This window comes from Lynx rufus, unplaced genomic scaffold (assembly GCF_022079265.1).
Source record: "Lynx rufus isolate CCGP_SWC_20201006 ecotype Redwood Valley unplaced genomic scaffold, mLynRuf1.p SCAF_2, whole genome shotgun sequence".
NCBI lineage: Eukaryota > Metazoa > Chordata > Mammalia > Carnivora > Felidae > Lynx > Lynx rufus.
In genome coordinates this window covers 113,431,533-113,450,530 of record NW_025814834.1, presented here as the reverse complement: position 1 = coordinate 113,450,530, position 18,998 = coordinate 113,431,533, and the positions used below count along the sequence as shown (strand labels likewise).

Sequence of the window (18,998 nt, the reverse complement as noted above, 5' to 3'; positions counted from 1 at the left end):
AAAAAAAAAAAAAAAAAAAAAACCCTTCATTTCTTATATACAATATTCTGACTTTAAACACAAATTCCTTTCTAAATAAATCCTGGCAGGCAAATGCATTCTGATGCTGCCTGGGCCCTTGCTGTCCATACCTGCTTTGTGCTGAGAGCCCTCAGCTACAGATGGCAGACAAGGCTCACAGACCAGAGGCACCAGCCCCTCCCTCACACCTCCCCAGACCCATCTCCAGAAGTCTCCTCCAGATGGTGTCAGATGACAAGGCCCCTTCAGGTGGATGGGCTGAAACACAGCCACAGCCCTGCCTCTCTACAAGAAACAATTTCAAATCGAGTTTTGTTCCCTTTTAATAGTTCTTTTAAATATTTAACTTTCTTCGTAACAGACAGCTGAAATCTTTGCCCTTCGTTGGTGGGGGAGTGGTAGAGGACAGCAATGCCTACATATGTTTTCCGTATTGAAACTTCTGGGGGCAGGAGGGACGAATGGTTTTCTAAGCTAAACAAAGGAGAAACCAATACCTCCTCCAAGTGTGACTGTTTCTCCTTCACACATCTTCCATCCCAGGAAAATAATTTAGTTCTACATAAGACTTTCCCAATAAAGACACAGAAAACCTCATCTCTACGTGTAGGAGACTTGTAATGAAAATTGAGATGGCAGAGAAAACTGCTTTGCTGATACACAGACAACCTCTTGCCCCTAACTGTACTGGCCATACAACTCTATACTTTCATGATCATCTCTAAGAATGTCCACACCACAATGTTTAGGCAAGCCTAAACGGCAAGGAAAGGGACGTCCAGAAAGCTGGCTGTGCCCCAGGCAGTGGTGGCCCACCCTGCACTTTCCCTGTCCCTGCGACTCTCTTCCCGTGCAGTCAGTGTGAAAGAAACAGATGGCTGAAAACTCAAAGTCCACGTTACCAACTGGCAACCCACATCAACCCCAAAGGCTGAAGAATCATCCAAGGGATTTCAGATACTCTATGAAGAAATTCACTTTAACACTTATAACTTGAAGACTCTGCATACATTACAACAGTGCATTAGTGATACAAGTTGTAAAATGCTTTTCCATTCCTTTGGGTTTTGCATATGATGGTTTTGCATCAGTCACTGCAGGTAGATTGAGCAAGCTTTGTTTTTTGTTTGTTTTTTTTAAACATGCATTCAACTAGATATGATTCAGAATAGATTAATACTCCCTTTTTATCATTACAGTTAGCTAAAAAATTGCCAGGCAGCCCACAAAACAGGAATTGCTTTAAGACCAACCCACAGAGTCAGTTGGAAACTAATGGCGCTGGGACCTGCTGGGCCGGGCCAGAGTAGTGTTAGCTAAGTGTCGAGAGCATTAAGAAGAAAGTCCAGGTTGGAGGCGCGAGGCCTGCAGCACCAGCTGTGGAACCTCCAAGATGTGACTGCACAGCTCCATCCTCAAACCTGGCAGGGGGAGAAAGACAAACATGGTCACACGGAGCACCCCTGGCACCGCTGCTCCAAAAAGGAATTTCATTTAAGTCAAGGAGGACAAAACCCACTAGGACCAGAAAGGGCAGCAGTGGGAAAGGCCACTGCTCCTGGTTGCCACACACCTTAGAGAGACTCCTGGTTACAACCAGAATCCTAGTTCCTGTAGGAGGCAGTAGGAGATTAGAGCACAGACTAGGAAAGGAACAAAGTATATAGTGTACACAGCAAGTACTCAATGGTTTCCTTCCTTCTACTTTCTAAGAGTCCAAATAAGAACAAATCTTTAAATGCTACACTGCCCTTGGATTAAGAGGGGCATTTAAGCATTTTTCTTGTTAGTGCTTAAAATATAGTAGATTTGTCATTCTGTACTGGAAAAAAAGCCAACCCAGGTTTCACCAGTCACTTACATTTGCAGGGTGATCACCACTGAGGGGGCACGTAGCTGTAGGTAGGCGTTCCTGGGGCCCGATACGTGGGCACAGTGACTGGGTGGGGGGCAACAGGAGTTGGGGAGTGGGCGGTCAGCAGGGTACCTGGAAGAAAGAGCAGCTGTCTCAATGGCAGGCAGCACTACCTACATGAGGCTAGCCTATGTCACCACGCAGCTCCATGCTGCCTTTTGAAAAGAGAGCTCTGGCCTGTCCTGCTTTAACAGGAAGAGGGGTGGTCATGACCTAGACTGCTGTCAGAATTCAGATCATACACAACTCAAAGTTGTATAAACACAGCAAGCTCATATGATAATGTCTGTAGAAGGCTCTGTGCCTTCCCTTCATATAAGCATACTCAATGATTTTTGCAGATCAGATGATAATCAACAAGTTAATCATTATTTACCCTTAAAAAGAAAGATATTCAGGTGCCTGGGTAGGTTAGTCAGTTAAGCACTGGACTTCAGCTCAGGATCTCCCAGTTCATGAGTTTGAGCCCTGCATTGGGTTCCTCAGGGACAGTGCAGAGCCTGCTTGAGATTCTCTCTCTCTCCCTCTCTGTCCCTCCAAACACCCCTCCCCAAATAAATAAGCTTTTACAATGAAAAAATTTTTTAAAAGGAAGGAAGTTTGTCCATGCTACCCATGGATGAATATACAGGATGTCATGCTAAGTGAAATAAGCCAGTCACAGAAAGACACACCCAATAGGATTCCACTTACATAAGGTATCTCAAGTAGTCAAACTGATAGAAAGTAGAATGGTGGTGGCCAGGGGCTGGGGAGTGGGAGGGTGGGGCAGGGGAAAAAGAGAGCTGTTATTTAATGAGCACAGATCTTCAGTTTTGCAAGGTGAAAGAGATCTGTTTTACAACAATGTGAAAATACTTAACACTACTCAACTAATACAGTTAAAAATGGTTAAGATAGTAAAAATTAAAGAGAGGGAAGGAGGGAGATTCTAAACTACATGACCTTGTAAGTACATGAAGATAAATGTATTTTCCCTATATCTGCAGAAAACTCAGCAACTGAGTCCATCTGTAAATCAGCATAACCTCCAACCTAACGGCCTCACCCTGCTTTTCTTCACTTCCCATCTTCCTGCCCACAACCAACCCAGGGCCTGCCATCTCTCCCTTCACGTGCCTCAAACATGCAGTTTCTGTCTGTGCCTTCACAGAAAAGTATGGGAAAACCAAATACAAGGGAGACTCTGAGCAGAAACACACATGGTATCCTAACACACCTTTCTCTCTGGCACAATCTCCCTATATTGGAGTTAAAGGGGGAAAAAAAAGAGAAAGGAAGGGAACAATATTAAAACACACACACACAGCCATGGGCAAGCAATGACATCTTCCGTACTTGGCTGCGTGCCACAGACAACCCATATGCCCACTGGGGGCTCACAGGGAGATATGCACATCCTAGCCAGGAGTCTCATCTCTCTGTGATGTATTTTCCAGAGCAAGGGAAAGGGAAGCCTTGGGAAATAAAGGTGACCAATGCCAAAGATTTTCTATAAGAGGCTGTTATGTCCATGAACACAAAGCCAGCTTTCCTAGATTCATGCAAACACCAACATTCACACAACTTGCCCTGCAGCCTACACTAAAGGGGAGTTATCAGGAAGGCCAGCCCACCCAGATACAAAGTGATCACCTTCTGCCCAAGCTTGGTATGTTCACTGGTATGCCCCTCAGCCCTACTGCTAAGGGCTCAGCTCACCTGTCTAATACATTGATCACTATCCACTCATGCCCTATGGGGAGGGTACTTGGTTCTTGGCTGGTCACACCTCTCCTCTCAACCAAAAGAAGAAGGGGAAGAAATGAAAGGAAGGGAAAGAAGGATCATATGCTGTTCCTTTCCCAAAGAGTATGTCCTTCCACACAACTCAAGCCATTGAAAAATCAAACCAAGGGTCAGAGAATTAGTGAGCTCTCCTGTCTCCTGGCTCTCATAAAACAGGCAACCCAGGGTCAAGGACTCACCTGCTGACATGGCCATAGTGGTCCCAGCCACCATGCCCATGGTGACGCCATTGCCTCTAGGTGGAGGGATGGGAGCAGGGTACACTGTTGCTGGCATGCCGTTGGGCTGCACCACCGTGGTGTGGTGGATGACATGAGGGGGTGCTGCATACAGGGGCTGTGTGTAGTACGTGCCCTGCTGCAGGGAGGAAGAGAGACAAATACCACAGGGCTCCATACCTCATGGGTCAGAGTCCAGAGAGAACCAACCCTTCCCACACACACAATGCCCAAGAGCACTTAATTAAGGGACCCATAGCACACCCAGGCCTACCTGTGCATAGGGGCTCTGCTGGGGGTAGGCACTTCGCACAGGGTACACAGCAGTCTGGTAGGGGTTGGGGGAGGAGGAGTATGGTGGCACTGCCCCGCTGGTGGGGGAACAGGACACTTTGTAAGGTGTGCCAGGAGTGTAACCTGAAACAAAGAAGCCAGTGGCCAGTGAAAACCCAAGAGATTTCCTCTGAGATCAGGATCAAGACAAGGATGTCCCTCCCCTCTTACCACTTTTATTCAACACATTACTAGAAGTACTAGCGACAGCAACCAGGTAAGAAATACAAGGCATCCCTACTGGTAAGGAAAAAGTAAAACTATCACTATTTGCAGCTGACATGACACTATATACAAAAACTAAAGACTCCACCAAAAACTGTTAGAATAGATGAATTCACTGGGGTGCCTGGGTGGCTCAGTCGGTTGAGCATCCATCCAGCTCTTGATTTCAGCTCAGGTCATGATCCCAGGGTCAAGGGATTAAGCCCAGCTGTGGGCTCCGCACTGAGCGTGGAGCCTGCTTGGAATATTCTCCCTCTTTCTCACTTTCTCTACCCTCCTCCCTCCCTCTCTGTGTCCTTCTCCCTAGCTCACGCTAAGTAAAAAAAAAAAAAATTATAACGAATTAATGAATTCAGTAAAATTGCAGGACATAAAATACACAGAAACCTGTTGCATTTATATACACTGATAACAAAGTAGCAGAAAGAGAAATTCAGAAAACCATCCCATTTACAACACCAGCACCGAAAACAGTAAAATATCCAGAAATAAATTTAACCAAAAGGGTAAAAGACCGTATACTCTGAGAACTGTAGGACAAACTGATGAAAAAAAACTGATGACAACACAAATAAATGGAAAGAGACACCACACTCACGTACTGGAAGAATTAGTATCATTAAAATGTCCATACTACTGAAAGCAATCTACAGATTCAATGCAATCCCCATCAAAATACCAATAGCATTTTTCACATAACTAGAACAAACAATACTAAAATTTGTGTATGGAACCACTAAAGACCCCCAAACAGCAACAGCAATCTTGAGAAAGAAGAACAAAGCTGGAGGTATCACAATTCTAGATTTCAAGATATACTACACAAAGCTGTAACCAAAATGGTGATACTGGCACAAAAACAGACACATAGATCAATGTAACAGGATAAAGAGCCCAGAAATAAACCTACATTTATATGGCCAATTAATCTACAACAAAGGAGGCAAGAATATACAGTGGGAAAAAGACAGTCTTTTCAACAAATGGTGTTGGAAAAATTGGGCAGCTACGTGCAAAAGAATGAAATTGGACCACTTTCGTAAACTAGTCACAAAAATAAACTCAAAATGGATTAAAGACCTAAATGTGAGACCTGAAACCTTAAAACTCCTAAAAGAAAACAGGCAATAATCTCTTGGACATTAGCCTTAGCAGCATACTTATGGATCTCTTAGGCAAGGGAAACAAAAGCAAAAATAAACTATTAGGACTACATCAAACTAAAAAGCTTCTGCAAAGCAAAGGAAACAATCAACAAAACAAAAGACAACCAAACTACTGAACGAGAGGAGAGATCTGCAAATAAATCTGATAAGGAGTTACTATCCAAAATACACAAAGAACGCCAAAATAAAAGCACCCAACTGAACAGTGGGCAGAAGACCTGAATAGACAGTTTCCCAAAGAAGAGATCAAATGGCTAACAGACACATGAAAAGATGCTCAACATCATTCACATCAGGGAAATGCAATCAAAACCACTTTGTGAAGTGAGATATCACTTCACACCAGTCAGAATGGCTACTAACAAAAAGACAAGAAACAGTAAGAGCTGGTGAGGAGGTGGAGCAAAGGGAACACTGGTACACCTTGGTGGGAATGTAAATTGGTGCTGCCAGTACAGAAAACAGTATGGAGGTTCTTCAAAAAATTAAAAACAGAAATACCATGTGATCTAATAATTCCCCTACTAGGTATTTACCCAAAGAAAATGAAAACACTAGTTTGGAAAGATACATACACTCCTATTTTTATTGTAGCATTATATACAATACCAACATACGGAAGCAACCCAAGTACCCAAAGACAGAACAGATAAAGATGTCATGTATATGTATGTACACATACATCCACACACACACACTCTCACACACACAGTGGAATATTACTCAACTACAAAAAAAAGAATGAGATGTCATTTCCAATAACACAAATGGACCTAGAGAGCATTATGTTAAGTGAAGTTAGACGGAGAAAGGCAAATACCGTAAGATCCATGTGATTTCACTTATATGTGCAATCTAAAAAACAAAACAAAACAAAAACCAGAAACAGACTCATAAGTAGAGAACAAAGTGGTGGTTGCTGGGCTGGGCAGGCAATGGTAATGGGTGAAAAGGTGAGGAGGATTCAGAAGTACTAACTTCCAGTTATAAAATAAGTGAGTCATGGAGAGGAATAAAAAGTACAGCTCAAAGAATACAGTCAGTAACATTGTAATAACACTGTACGATGAGAGATGATGAATACACTTATTGTGCTGTATAGCACACAGACAGAACTGGATCACTATGTTGTACACCTGAAACTAACATAAAATTTAAAAAGAAAAGAAAAAAAGGCTTTAATTCAAACCCACTTTTGACCTGGCACAGGGAGGAACCAAGCAGTGTTCTAGCCCTGACCGCAGCAGTCAAGATGTGACACTACTATGGACCAGTCCATCCTCCACAAAGATCTGACCTCATTTCCAGACCTGATACATGTATGTGTGTGTGGGGTAGGAGCAGGGGGCATTTGGGGGAGAAGGAAAAAACCAAGGAGAAAGTTCTACTGACAGTATACTCAACACAGGAACAGAAAAGATATACCTGTTTTGTAGGAATACAAATGGGTACACGTCTAGGGCACAATCTAGCATTAAATGTCTGTCTTTACATCCCCTAAGTCCACCAAAAAAAAGCATAGATTGGAACAGACTCAACTGTAAAAATGCTCATCACAGTGTTTATCACAGCAAAATAAAGTGGGGGGGGGGAGAAATTATCAAGCACCAGGGCTATGGTAAAAAGATTTGACTTAAGACAGTAAGGGGGCACCTGGGTGGCTCAGTTGGTTAGGCGTCCAACTTGGGCACTTGGGCTCAGGTCATGATCTCAGTTCATGAATTCAAGCCCCTGTCGGGCTCTGTGTTGACAGCTCAGAGCCTGGAGCCTGATTCAGATTCTGTGTCTCCCTCTCTCTCTTTGCCCCTCATGTTCTGTCTCTCTGTCTCTGAAGACAGAATCAACATTAAAAGAAATTTTTAAATAAAAAAAAAATTTTTTTAAATAAACTTTAAAAAGTTGAAAAATTTTAATTACATTATTGGACTGTGGTTAGAAGTGTACATATATTTTGTTATTAATTTAAGAGAGAGGGGCGCGTGGGTGGCTCAGTCGGTTAAGGGTCTGACTCTTGATTTTGGCTCAGATCGTAATCTCACTGTTTATTAGATAGAGCCCCACAACAGACTGTGCACTAACAGCGCAGAGCCTACTTGGGATTCTCTCTCCCTCTCTCTCTGTGATCCTCCCTGTTCACTCTCTCTCAAAATAAATAAATAAACTTAAAAAAAAAAAGTTTAAGAGAGAGAAAGAAAATGAATGACTCCCAGGAAGTACACCAGCTCTAAATGATGCTTTTCTCAAGTCACATGAAAGAAATCCCCCTTTGACAAGGACCAAGTCAGTCTTGGAAGTTCTTCTAACTGTCCTGTACTTTGTGTGCCTAGGTTCACTCCACAGAATGCCCTTCATGGCGTTCATTATGAAGATGCTGATAAAGATGATACTGTCCAAAAGGTCACCCAGTCCCAAGTAGTAGAGCAGGTACAAACCCAGACCTGACTGTGAGTCCTGACTCCTTTGTCCAAACCAGGCAACTCCCAAGCTCAACTACTTTGTTTTCACCCTGAAGAGTGAAAAGACCCTTCCAGGTTTCCCTAAATTATTCTGAAATTCATTTTAACTGCGAGGTTAACTCTAAGTGGCAACAACGAATAGCCACTCTCCTCAGGTGCAGTGCTTCCATCAACATGACTGGTCACAAGCGTGCCCACCATGCACCATCATCTCACTGATCCTAATACAATAAACTAATTCAGAAAAAGAAGAAGCTATTTGAGGAAGTGAAAACACACAAGCAACAAATTCATGACCTGGATGAAAAATTGGAGAAAAGAGAGCCTCTAAAAAACTTATCACTATTCCTAACAAGTAAGTCCAAGACCATTTTGTCACTGTTCAAACTGCAAAAAGAGCTTGGAGTTTTGAACTGCATACAAGGTGGAAGCTGCCAACCTGAGTGAGCTTCCAGGAATACAGTATAAATCCAAAACAATGAAGACCCAGGCATACAGCCCTCCACAGAGAGGTTCTCTGATTCAGAATCACTCTTTTGGTCAACCACATGCACTGAAAGAAGGTGAAGTCCTTCACTCACAACCAATGAACGGTCAACCTACAATGCCTTTCCTTTCTTCTTCTAATGGAGGCCAGAGGCCTACTGTTGCAGAAATCCCTCCAGCTGGCCCCAGGTCTCTTAAGGTGGCTTTTGTAACACCTGCCTCATATGTATGCTTTGTTGAAGATGGTGAGAGGACTCCAAAAAACTACTATGTGTATGCACCTGTGAGATTATGATTGAATCGTACATTTAAAATTTGTGCATATGTAAGTTTCATGTGAAAACGAAACTAAAATAAAACTGCAAACAAATATGTATATATTTTTGAGAGAGAGAGCACAAGTGGGGGAATGGCAGAGAAAGAGGAAGAATCCCAAGCAGGATCTGCGCTATCAGTGCAGAGCCCAATGTTGGGGCTCAAATTCACGAACTGTGAGATCATTACCTGAGCTGAAATCAAGAGTCAGATGCTTAACCAACTGAACCAGCCAGGTGGGTACCCCAGAGCTGCAAACAAATATTAACAACATGCACACTGGAGTAAATGGGGTCAAGTGTAATTGATGTCCACAGCTTACTTTGAAACACGTCAAAAAGTAAGATGGACTGAAGGATAGACAGAGGGATACATATGTGATACAAGTAAAATGTAAATTTTAAATGTTGATTGTAGGGGCACCTGGCTGGCTTAGTCAGTGGAACATGTGACACTTGATCTCAGGGTCTTGAGTTTGAGTCCTACATGAGGTACAGAGATTAAACAAATAAAACTTAAACAGAAATAAAAGTTGATTTTAAAAGATTTTATTGTGGAATCTTGGCAGTCCACAAGAGGTTCAATGTGAATTTGTTTTCAGTTTCTCTGTATACTGGAAAATTTTCACAATAAAATGTTGGAAAAATAGTCATTTCTACTAATGACAGCAATGGTTTTTAATGTAGGTTATCTTACTGCATATTCTTGTAACTATGAGCTATGTCCTAACACTAACCAGAAAATTTTGTGTTTTTATATAGGCACCTTTTATCCAACACTCAAGACAAATCAGTTTCAAGAAATAAAACCCTGTCTCCCAGTCACGTTAAAAACTGAGTGTGTGCTAGGCTAGGCACCTTCTTTTTGCTGCTGTTGTTTTTTATACAGCACTAGACCCACCGTGTCACACAGGAGACCCTCAACAGGAAACTTAAAATACACACACACCCCTATCACACAGCATCCAAAACTGACATGGCCTTCTAAAATAATTGTTAGACTTGTCAACCATTCACAATACAAAACCAAATACCTTCACTGCTCAGTCTTTTAAAAATATTAATAGCTTTCCAGATTCTCCTTTCCTAAAAAGACCATCCATAGCAATGCAACCCAGACAACAAAATGATTAGAGCGCTTCTCCTTTCACTCTCATCAAACGAGTCACCAATGGCTGACTTCCTCTTAGGGAAACACTCATGTATAGGGCCACTGTTCTGAGACTGCAAATTTTGAGTGCCAAAAACTTTTTGTAGTAGAATAGATCATTTCTTCTAAAAGTACTATATACCACACAAGATTTTATATAGTAAGTTTCTGAGCATAAAAGATGTTTATTTAGAAAATTCTGAACAATAGGGGTGCCTGGCTGGCTCAGTCAGAAAAGCATGTGACTTTTGATCTCAGGGTTGAGTTCAAGCCCCATGGTTTGTGTAGAGATTAAATAAATACTTAGAAAACAAATCTTTAAGAAATATTTAAGGGGCGCCTGGGTGGCTCAGTCGGTTGAGCGTCCGACTTCGGCTCAGGTCATGATCTCATAGTCTGTGAGTTCGAGCCCCGCATCGGGCTCCGTGCTGACAGCTCAGAGCCTGGAGCCTGTTTCGGATTCTGTGTCTCCCTCTCTCTCTCTGACCCTCCCCCATTCATGCTCTGTCTCTGTCTCAAAAATAAATAAACGTTAATAAAAAAAAAAATTTTTTTTTAAATTTAAAAAGAAAATTCAGATCATAAAATGTATGTGAGGAGGAAAGACCTGCACCAAAACACAGCACCATGAAATTTCAAAACACTGGAGACAAAAAAAAAAAAAAAAAAATTACAGAATACCAAAGAGAAACACAGGTTATATTACAGTCAATCAAGCATCAGCAAAGTATCAAAATTCTCAGCAGCAACAAAAGCTAGAAAACAATTAAGCAATATTCTCAAAATTCTGGGAGGAAATAATTGCGAGCCCAGAATTCTATAAGCCAACTACTGAAGTGAGTGCAGAACAAACTAAGTAAACTAAGACACGGAATCAAGCAGAAGGAAAGGACACGAGCAACTCAAGATGATGGAGAAGAATAACCCCCAGGATAAGGCCTCAACTAGGATACCAGGTCCAGGGAGGTCAGAGCAGTTGAAGAAAATAACCACTCACCACAGGATGCTCAAGTGGTCACATACCAGGAGTGGGAAGGAGAATGAGGTTATCTGTAAACTATGTGCATGTTAAACCTTTAATTTAAACAAGACAGAAACAGATCCCATGACTCCACAACCCAGTAACACTGTAAGGCTTTTCTCTCCTGTGTGGCTGCCATAAATGAAGTTTATTTTTTAAACAAACCTGGGGTCTTACTTCATGGACATAATTCAAATCTTCCCCAATTCATCCTCCATCCAGCCCTGCAGGGCAAAGCAACCAAGGAAACGATTTCATCACTCCTAGCAACATTTTTTCCTCCCTTTAAAATGTGTGCTGGTGGGGTGCTTGGGTGGCTGGCTCAGTCAGTTAAGCATCTGACGCTTGTTCTGCTCAGGTCATGATCTTGCAGTTCGTGACACAGGGTTCCAGCCCTGTGTCAGGCTCTGTGCTGGCAGTGCGGAGCTTGCTTGGGATTCTCACTCGCTCTCTCTTTCTGCTCCTCCCCCCTCATGTGCACACCTCTCTCTCAAAATTACATAAACGTTTTTTAGAAAGTAAAAAAAAATGTATGCTGGTGGGTGGGGAGATGGGTTACACGCATGATGGGTAATAAAGAGAACACTTGTTGGGTTGAGCACTGAGTATCGTATCTAAGTAATGAATCTCTAAATACTACACCTGAAACTAATATTACACTGTATGTTAACTTACTGAAATTTAAATAAAAACTTAGAAAATAAGTAAATATCCCCCCAAAATATGTGCTAATGTAGTGTTTGAATCACTTCTTAGAGTTTACTACAAAGAATTGAATGTGTTCTTGGTGACTTTACATGATAATGGTAAATATTAATTTCAGATACTCATGACTAAACAGGGAAGTGTGAATGTGCATCCTCAGGGCCACGGGAGCCTGACTGTGCATGCTGCTTGCCGGAATCCTCAAACAGCACAGCTGAGGGAACATGTGAATTCATTATACAAATGCCAATAATGAGAAAGAATGAAATCTTGTCATTTGCAACAACATGGATGGAACTGGATGGAGGGTATTATGCTAAGTGAAACAAGTCAGTCAGAGAAAGACAAATATGTATTCTCACTCATATGTGGGATTTGAGAAACTTAACAGAAGACCATAGCGGAAGGGAATGGGGAAAAAAATAGTTTCAAACAGAGAGGGAGGGAGGCAAACCAAGTCTCTTAAATACAGAGAACAAACTGAGGGTTGAGCAGTGGGGGTGATGGGCAATGAGGAGGGCACTTGGGATGAGCACAGGGTGTTGTATGTAAGCAATGAATCATGGAAATCTACTCCCAAAGCCAAGAGCACACTGTATACACACTGTATGTTAGCTAACTTGAATAAATTATATTAAAAAGAAAAACATTATACAAATGCTAAAAATGAAATAAAATAACTTTCCCAGGAGTAATACAGTCTGGATTTGAGCCACATCTAGCTAACTCCACAGCCCAAACTCTTTCCAATGTATTCCTCTGATTCTAAGAAAGGACAGCCCACTCTGGCTGCATGGGTACTCAGCCTGTTACACTTGTCCATGAGGATGAAATGAATGATGCCTCCACCTACAGGTTCAAGTAATGGAATCTTTCAGCAAAAGATATGACATCTCATTACAAAGTTCTCTAAACCCTCATCATGTCACACCTAGAAGAACTAAGAAATAAGCAATATTAGGACTACTAACTCTCTGAAAGCCAATCTCCACAAACACACCACCTGTACTACGTTAGTTTTATCTACAAACGTGGTGTGAAGAGAACCAGAAGGCAGACTGAGAAAACAACAGAAATGGAAACAAACTTTAACTTTTTTATAAGGACAACTCTGGCTTGCTCATCAGGTGAAATGAAAGGCCCACGGAAAATGAAAATTTTTATTTTTATTTTTTACATTTATTTATTTTTGAGAGACAGAGCACAAGTGGGGGAGGGGCAGAGAGAAGGAGACACCGAATCTGAAGCAGGCTCCAGGCTCTGAGCTGTCAGCACAGAGCCCAAAGTGGGGCTCGAACCCACAAACCGTGAGATCACGACCTGAGGCGAGGTCAGACGCCCAACCAAGTCACCCAGGCGCCTCAAAAAGGCAAATTTTTAAATTCACAGTATGAAAACACTGAGTAGATCCTAGAAAAAGATGGGAGCACAGCCATGGCCCAGACTCAGGTAAGGTAGCTGAAAGCACTGCGAGACACTGGAAGGACCTTCAAAGTGCCTTTTATTTTCTCATTTGCAAGTTTCATATACATCTTTATCCTGGTTTCTTCCCAGATTATTTTTTATTCTCAGCTTACTTTGTCATTCACAAATTTCATATACATCTTTATTCCCAGCTTTTCCTAAAAATCAGAGGGTCTGACAATACTGCGCCAGCAGTCTGGCAGCTGACAACTCTGGCATCTATCAGCAAATGCTCCTCTGAATGAGGCAGCCACCGTTCCCAACAATGCCATTACTCCCACCTGCCTAACCCAGCCTTGTGGTTACAACAACCTGAGAGCAGTCATGGCAAAGTAGCAAGAAAGGACTTATCTCCCACGGGAGAAGATGGAAGACACCTAGAGGCTCCCACGGGAGAAGATGGAGGACACCCACAGGCTCCCACGGGAGAAAATGGAGGTCACCCAGGGGCACCCACGGGAGAAGATGGAAGGTACCCAGAGGCTCCCACGGGAGAAGATGGAGGACACCCAGAGGCTCCCACGGGAGAAGATGGAGGACACCTAGAGGCACCCATGGGAGATGGAGGACACCCAGAGGCTCCCACGGGAGAAGATGGAGGATACCCAGAGGCACCCATGGGAGAAGATGGAGGACACCCAGAGGATCCCACGGGAGAAGATGGAGGACACCCAGAGGATCCCACGGGAGAAGATGGAGGACACCCAGAGGCACCCACGGGAGAAGATGGAAGACACCCAGAGGCACCCAAAGGAGAAGATGGAGGACACCCAGAGGATCCCACGGGAGAAGATGGAGGACACCCAGAGGTACCCACGGGAGACCATGGAGGACATCCAGAGGCACCCACGGGAGAAGATGGAGGACACCCAGTAGCACCCAAGGAGAAAGCTGACCAAATCTACAAACACCAAGCTTCCTCTTGGGGAGCTATACACGCTGGGCAAGGAGAACAGCTTTGCCAGCCTCAAACAAATCTGAAGGTTTTTTGGTAAAAGAATAAAAGAGTTGGAAGCTTTTAGTATGCTTTTACATTAACTTGTACTCCAAGAAAACATGAGAAGTGAGCTGCTCTAAAAAATTCTAGAATGTGACATTTTAGAGTGATCTGCAGCATGATCATACATGGTAACAAACAAGTGATTCCTTTTTCTTTCTTTTTTTAAAACATTTTATTTTTAAGTAATCTCTACATTCAATGTGGGGCTCAAATTCGCATGCTCCACTGACTGAGCCAGCCATGTGCCCCACAAACAACTAATTCTTATGCATGAACTTCAATCCATTTTTACCACCATATGCAAAAACTAAGCCACAATGGGCCACAGACTTAAATGTAAAACCTAAAACTATGAAACTTCTAGAAGAAAATAGAACATCTTTGTGATCTGGGTTAGGCAAACATTTCTTAGAAATGATACCAAACGTACGACCCATAAATTAACAAAATGATAACCTGAAAGTGATTAAATTTATTTATTTATTTAATGTTTATTTATTTTTGAGACAGAGAGACAGAGCATGGAGGGTCAGAAAGAGAGGGAGACACAGAATCTGTAGCAGGCTCCAGGCTCTGAGCTGTCAGCACAGAGCCCGACGCGGGGCTCAAACTCACAGACTGTGAGATCATGACCTGAGCCGAAGTCAGACGCTTAACCAACTGAATCACCCAGGCGCCCCGAAAGTGATTAAATTTAAAAGCTCTTGTTCTTGGGGTGCCTGACTGGCTCAGCTGTGGAACATGTGACTCTTGATCTCAAGGTTCTGAGTTCAAGTCCCACATTGGGTGTGGAGATTATGTAAAAATAAAATCTTTAAAGAAAAACATAAATTAATAAAAACTCTTGCTCTTTTAAAGACAATGTTAAGAGAATGAAAAAAGCTACAGACCAGAAGAAAATATTTGCAAATCATGTATCTGAAGAACTCTCAAACTCAACACGAAAACAAACTCAAAACTGATACACAGTGAAAGATGTACACACTCAACCAAAGACATTACAAATGGCAAATAACAAAAAAAAGGTCAAAATTATCAGTCGTTAGGTAAGTTCACATTAAAACTGGAATGATATACATTACCACACACCCACTAGAATGGCTAAAATTAAGAAGAATGACGGGGCGCCTGGGTGGCGCAGTCGGTTAAACGTCCGACTTCAGCCAGGTCACGATCTCACGGTCCGTGAGTTCGAGCCCCGCGTCGGGCTCTGGGCTGACAGCTCAGAGCCTGGAGCCCGTTTCCGATTCTGTGTCTCCCTCTCTCTCTGCCCCTCCCCCGTTCATGCTCTGTCTCTCTCTGTCCCAAAAATAAATAAACGTTGAAAAAAAAAGTTTAAAAAAAAAAAAAAAAAAGAAGAATGGCTACACCAAGTATTGGGAAGAACTGGACCTCTCACACACTGCTGATGGGGAACATAAAATGCTACAACCATTTTGGAAGACAGTCTGGCAACTTTTTACAAAGTTAAATATACACCTGCTTTAAGAACCAGCCACTCCCCTCTGTATTTACTCAAGAGAAACGAAAGCATATATCCATACAGACTTGTACACAAATCTTCATAGCAGTTTCATTGATAACAGCCCCAAACTGCAAATAATCCATACGTTCACCAACTGGGGAATGGGTAAGCAAACTGTGTTATTTTCATACAAGGGAACCTCACAATAAAAAGGAATGAATAACTGATAAAGACTACATGGAGGCGCCTAGTGGCTCAGTCGGTTAAGTGTCCAACTTCGGCTCAGGTCATGATCTCATGGTTCATGGGTTTGAGCCCTGCATTGGGCACTGTGCTGACAGCTCAGAGCCTGGAGCCTGCTTTGGATTCTGTGACTCCCTCACTCTCTCTGCCCCTCCCCTGATCAAGTTCTGTCCCTCTCAAAAATAAAATAAACACTAAAAAATTTTAAAAATTAAAAAAAGACTACAATACGGATGTTAATTACAGAAGAAGCCAGTCCTCCCCCCGCCCTGAAAAAGTACATTCCATATGATTCATTTATACACAAATTTTAAAATACAATAGGGGCGCCTGGGTGGCTCAGTCGGTTAAGCGTCCGACTTCAGCTCAGGTCATGATCTCACGGTTCGTGAGTTCAAGCCCTGCGTCAGGCTCTGTGCTGATGGCACAGAGCCTGGAGTCTGTTTCGGACTCTGTGTCTCCTTCTCTCTCTGACCCTCCCCCACTCATGCTCTGTCTCTCTCTGTCTCAAAAATAAATAAACGTTAAAAAAAATTAAAAAAAAAAATACAATCTATAGTGAGAGAAAACAGATCAGTGATCTCCTGGATGAGTGGTGCCATTTAGCTGTTAAGAGAATTCAGTGAGTAATAATATAATACTACTGATCCCAGGAAAGGGATTTCTTTTACAGACCCCAAAAGATAGGCAACAAGGTAGCAGGTACTCTCTGCCAGGTAGGAGAAAAAGGGTAATTAAAAGCTCCCAAAAACACAAAGCAAAAACTATTTTGGAAAAAACAAGTCAATGTGGCAAAAAACTAGTCTCATCTGGGAAACCTTCATTTGGGAACATTACTCTGGCGTACGCAGGCAGGGAACATGAACCACAGGAGAAAGCTTGGGAGAAGACCAAGCCACAGAGTTCGACAGCCTATGAGCTACAAGCTGAACAGATACAGTTAGAGTAGGGACAGGAAAGGAGAAAGGGCGGGCATCTGGGTGGATCAGTTGTTAGGTATCCAAATCCTGGTTTCAGCTCAGGTGGTGATCTCACAGTTGGTGATTCTCTGTCTCTCTCTTTCTCTCTCTCTGCCCCTTCCTTGCTCATGCGCTCTCTCTCTCTCTCAAAATAAATAAATAAAACATTTTTTTAAAGAAAGGAAAAAGGCATAAAAGAGTCACAGAAGGAAGAATTTTATGATTGGCAAAACAAGGAGAATTCAAGGTAAGGACACTACAGCTAGCTGCTTTTCTATCAAAGTGAACAGTGTGCGGCTAGGTGTTCTGAAATGAAAAAAGGGAAGCACCCCAGCAGACTCATAAGGCCAAGCCTTCAGGTCACTGTGGGCTACTGCTGCAGCAGAATCACGAAGTCCAATCTGGGTGAACAGAGCCTGCAACAAGCCCACAGCAGTGCTCAAGCTCACAGAGGAAAAGCCCCACTCTCTTTACAAGGTTACGACCCAAACCATGTAAACTTTCAACTCTATCACTGATTTCTAAAATCTAAAAATATTCTCATGCAGAGGAAGTAAGACAGCATGGGGAATATAATCAATGGTATTGTAACAGGGTTGTCTGGTGACAGATGGTAGCTATACTTTGAGCACAACATAACTTATAGATTTATGGAATCTAATGGAACATTGTTAACTATACTTCAAAGAAAAGAAGTAAAACTATAACCAAAGTGCTAAAATATGGGAGAAATCGGTTATCTCTGAAAATGTTAGCAACATGCAATTCCACCTATTAACCAGACAAAATAATCTTTAGTTTCTAGTAATCAACACTATTTCATAAATATGTATCCTGGCTCTAGTTACCTGCAACTTACAACCTATGATTAGAATGAAGATCTACGTTGTGGAAGAACATGAGAAACACAGTGTCCAGAGACCTCTACATGCAGTAAGAATAAAGCTTTTACTGCACTCAACAACAAGGCTAATCTTACGAACCAAGAAATCAACTCAACCCCAAATCCTAATTCTATAACCTCTCTTCTCAAACACCCACCCACTTTACATTCTCCCCGGCCATGCAAAGCACTTCTACCACCCAGCACATACAGGCTGCATACCTGTTTGGAAGGTAGGATTTGCTCCAGGGTACATGTTGGGGGAATAGGCAGGAGCTGCGGCCGCATAGCCCATGGGGAAACCAGCTGGAGAAAAACAGAACAATGTAATGTCACCACTTAAAAGAGTAACACAATTTTACAACCATGGCTCCTAGACCCAGTCGTTTTTATCTTCTCCACAGACTGACTTAAGGGTATGTATGCTAAGCAGTTTGTCACTAGGTGTCTCCTTATTAGGATGGGTCATAATCAAGTCTTTCAAACTTATCAGTTTTATTCTAGGTTCTCATCATATAATTTATTACTTAGCAAGAGTAATGAAAATGCTGAGAGATCGTGTCGTGAAGGGGCTGTAACTGGTACCACAGACACACGGAAATGGGAAAAATCCAATGTCACAACCCACTTGCAAGCAACCTAATTACAAATAATTACAAATGATGAATCTTTAATAACACTAAACCACAACCACTACTTATTCATGTGAATACAACAAAAACATCAAATAAAACAGTGTTACGGTCAAAATCCTAGTCACCAGGCATCCACCAGCAGTGAGTAGGGCCTCAGTTACTTGCTCCTGGCCTCTTCACAGCCTAGGGAGCCCTGTAAGCCCATGCCCAGGCATTCCCCTGACCCAGCTGGCTCACAGTCCAGAACACTCCATTCATGTGACAGCTGAAGCATTAGAAAGCCTTCCTTATATTCAAGGCACAGAACCAATAAAGATGACCCAGATTCACTAGTCTTTACTATTGTCTGTCACAAACTAGTTAAGAAAAGCTGTTACCTTCTCTATTCCTCTTGCCCTCACCTGTAAATAAAGTTGAAATGGAACAGCAGACTTCAAACGACTCTGTGTTGAAGAGACTCAGAGAAAGTGTCTCCTAGGGATATTTAAGGCACTGTAGTTCTAAGAGTAACCAAAGTGAAAAACCACAAGGGTAGGAAGGTAACAAAGGAG

The 18,998-nt window shown here is 42.4% G+C and overlaps 1 protein-coding gene across 3 annotated transcripts in view; it reads right to left on the bottom strand.

The window, feature by feature from the left end:
* Window positions 1–411: 411 nt before the first annotated feature.
* The window catches only part of FAM168B (family with sequence similarity 168 member B), a 33,160-nt gene continuing 14,573 nt past the window's right edge, over window positions 412–18,998 (bottom strand). For 2 of the 3 annotated variants that reach the window (XM_047083231.1, XM_047083233.1), the window contains exons 3-7: window positions 18,035–18,118; window positions 4,217–4,359; window positions 3,904–4,081; window positions 1,883–2,008; window positions 412–1,442 (exon numbers count right to left, since the gene is read on the bottom strand). In XM_047083231.1, the coding sequence (XP_046939187.1) occupies window positions 1,896–2,008; window positions 3,904–4,081; window positions 4,217–4,359; window positions 18,035–18,118 (518 nt within the window). In that variant the 3' untranslated portion in view covers window positions 412–1,442; window positions 1,883–1,895. The remainder of the gene's footprint in view (window positions 1,443–1,882; window positions 2,009–3,903; window positions 4,082–4,216; window positions 4,360–18,034; window positions 18,119–18,998) is intronic. The other variant, XM_047083234.1, reaches the window with a different exon arrangement.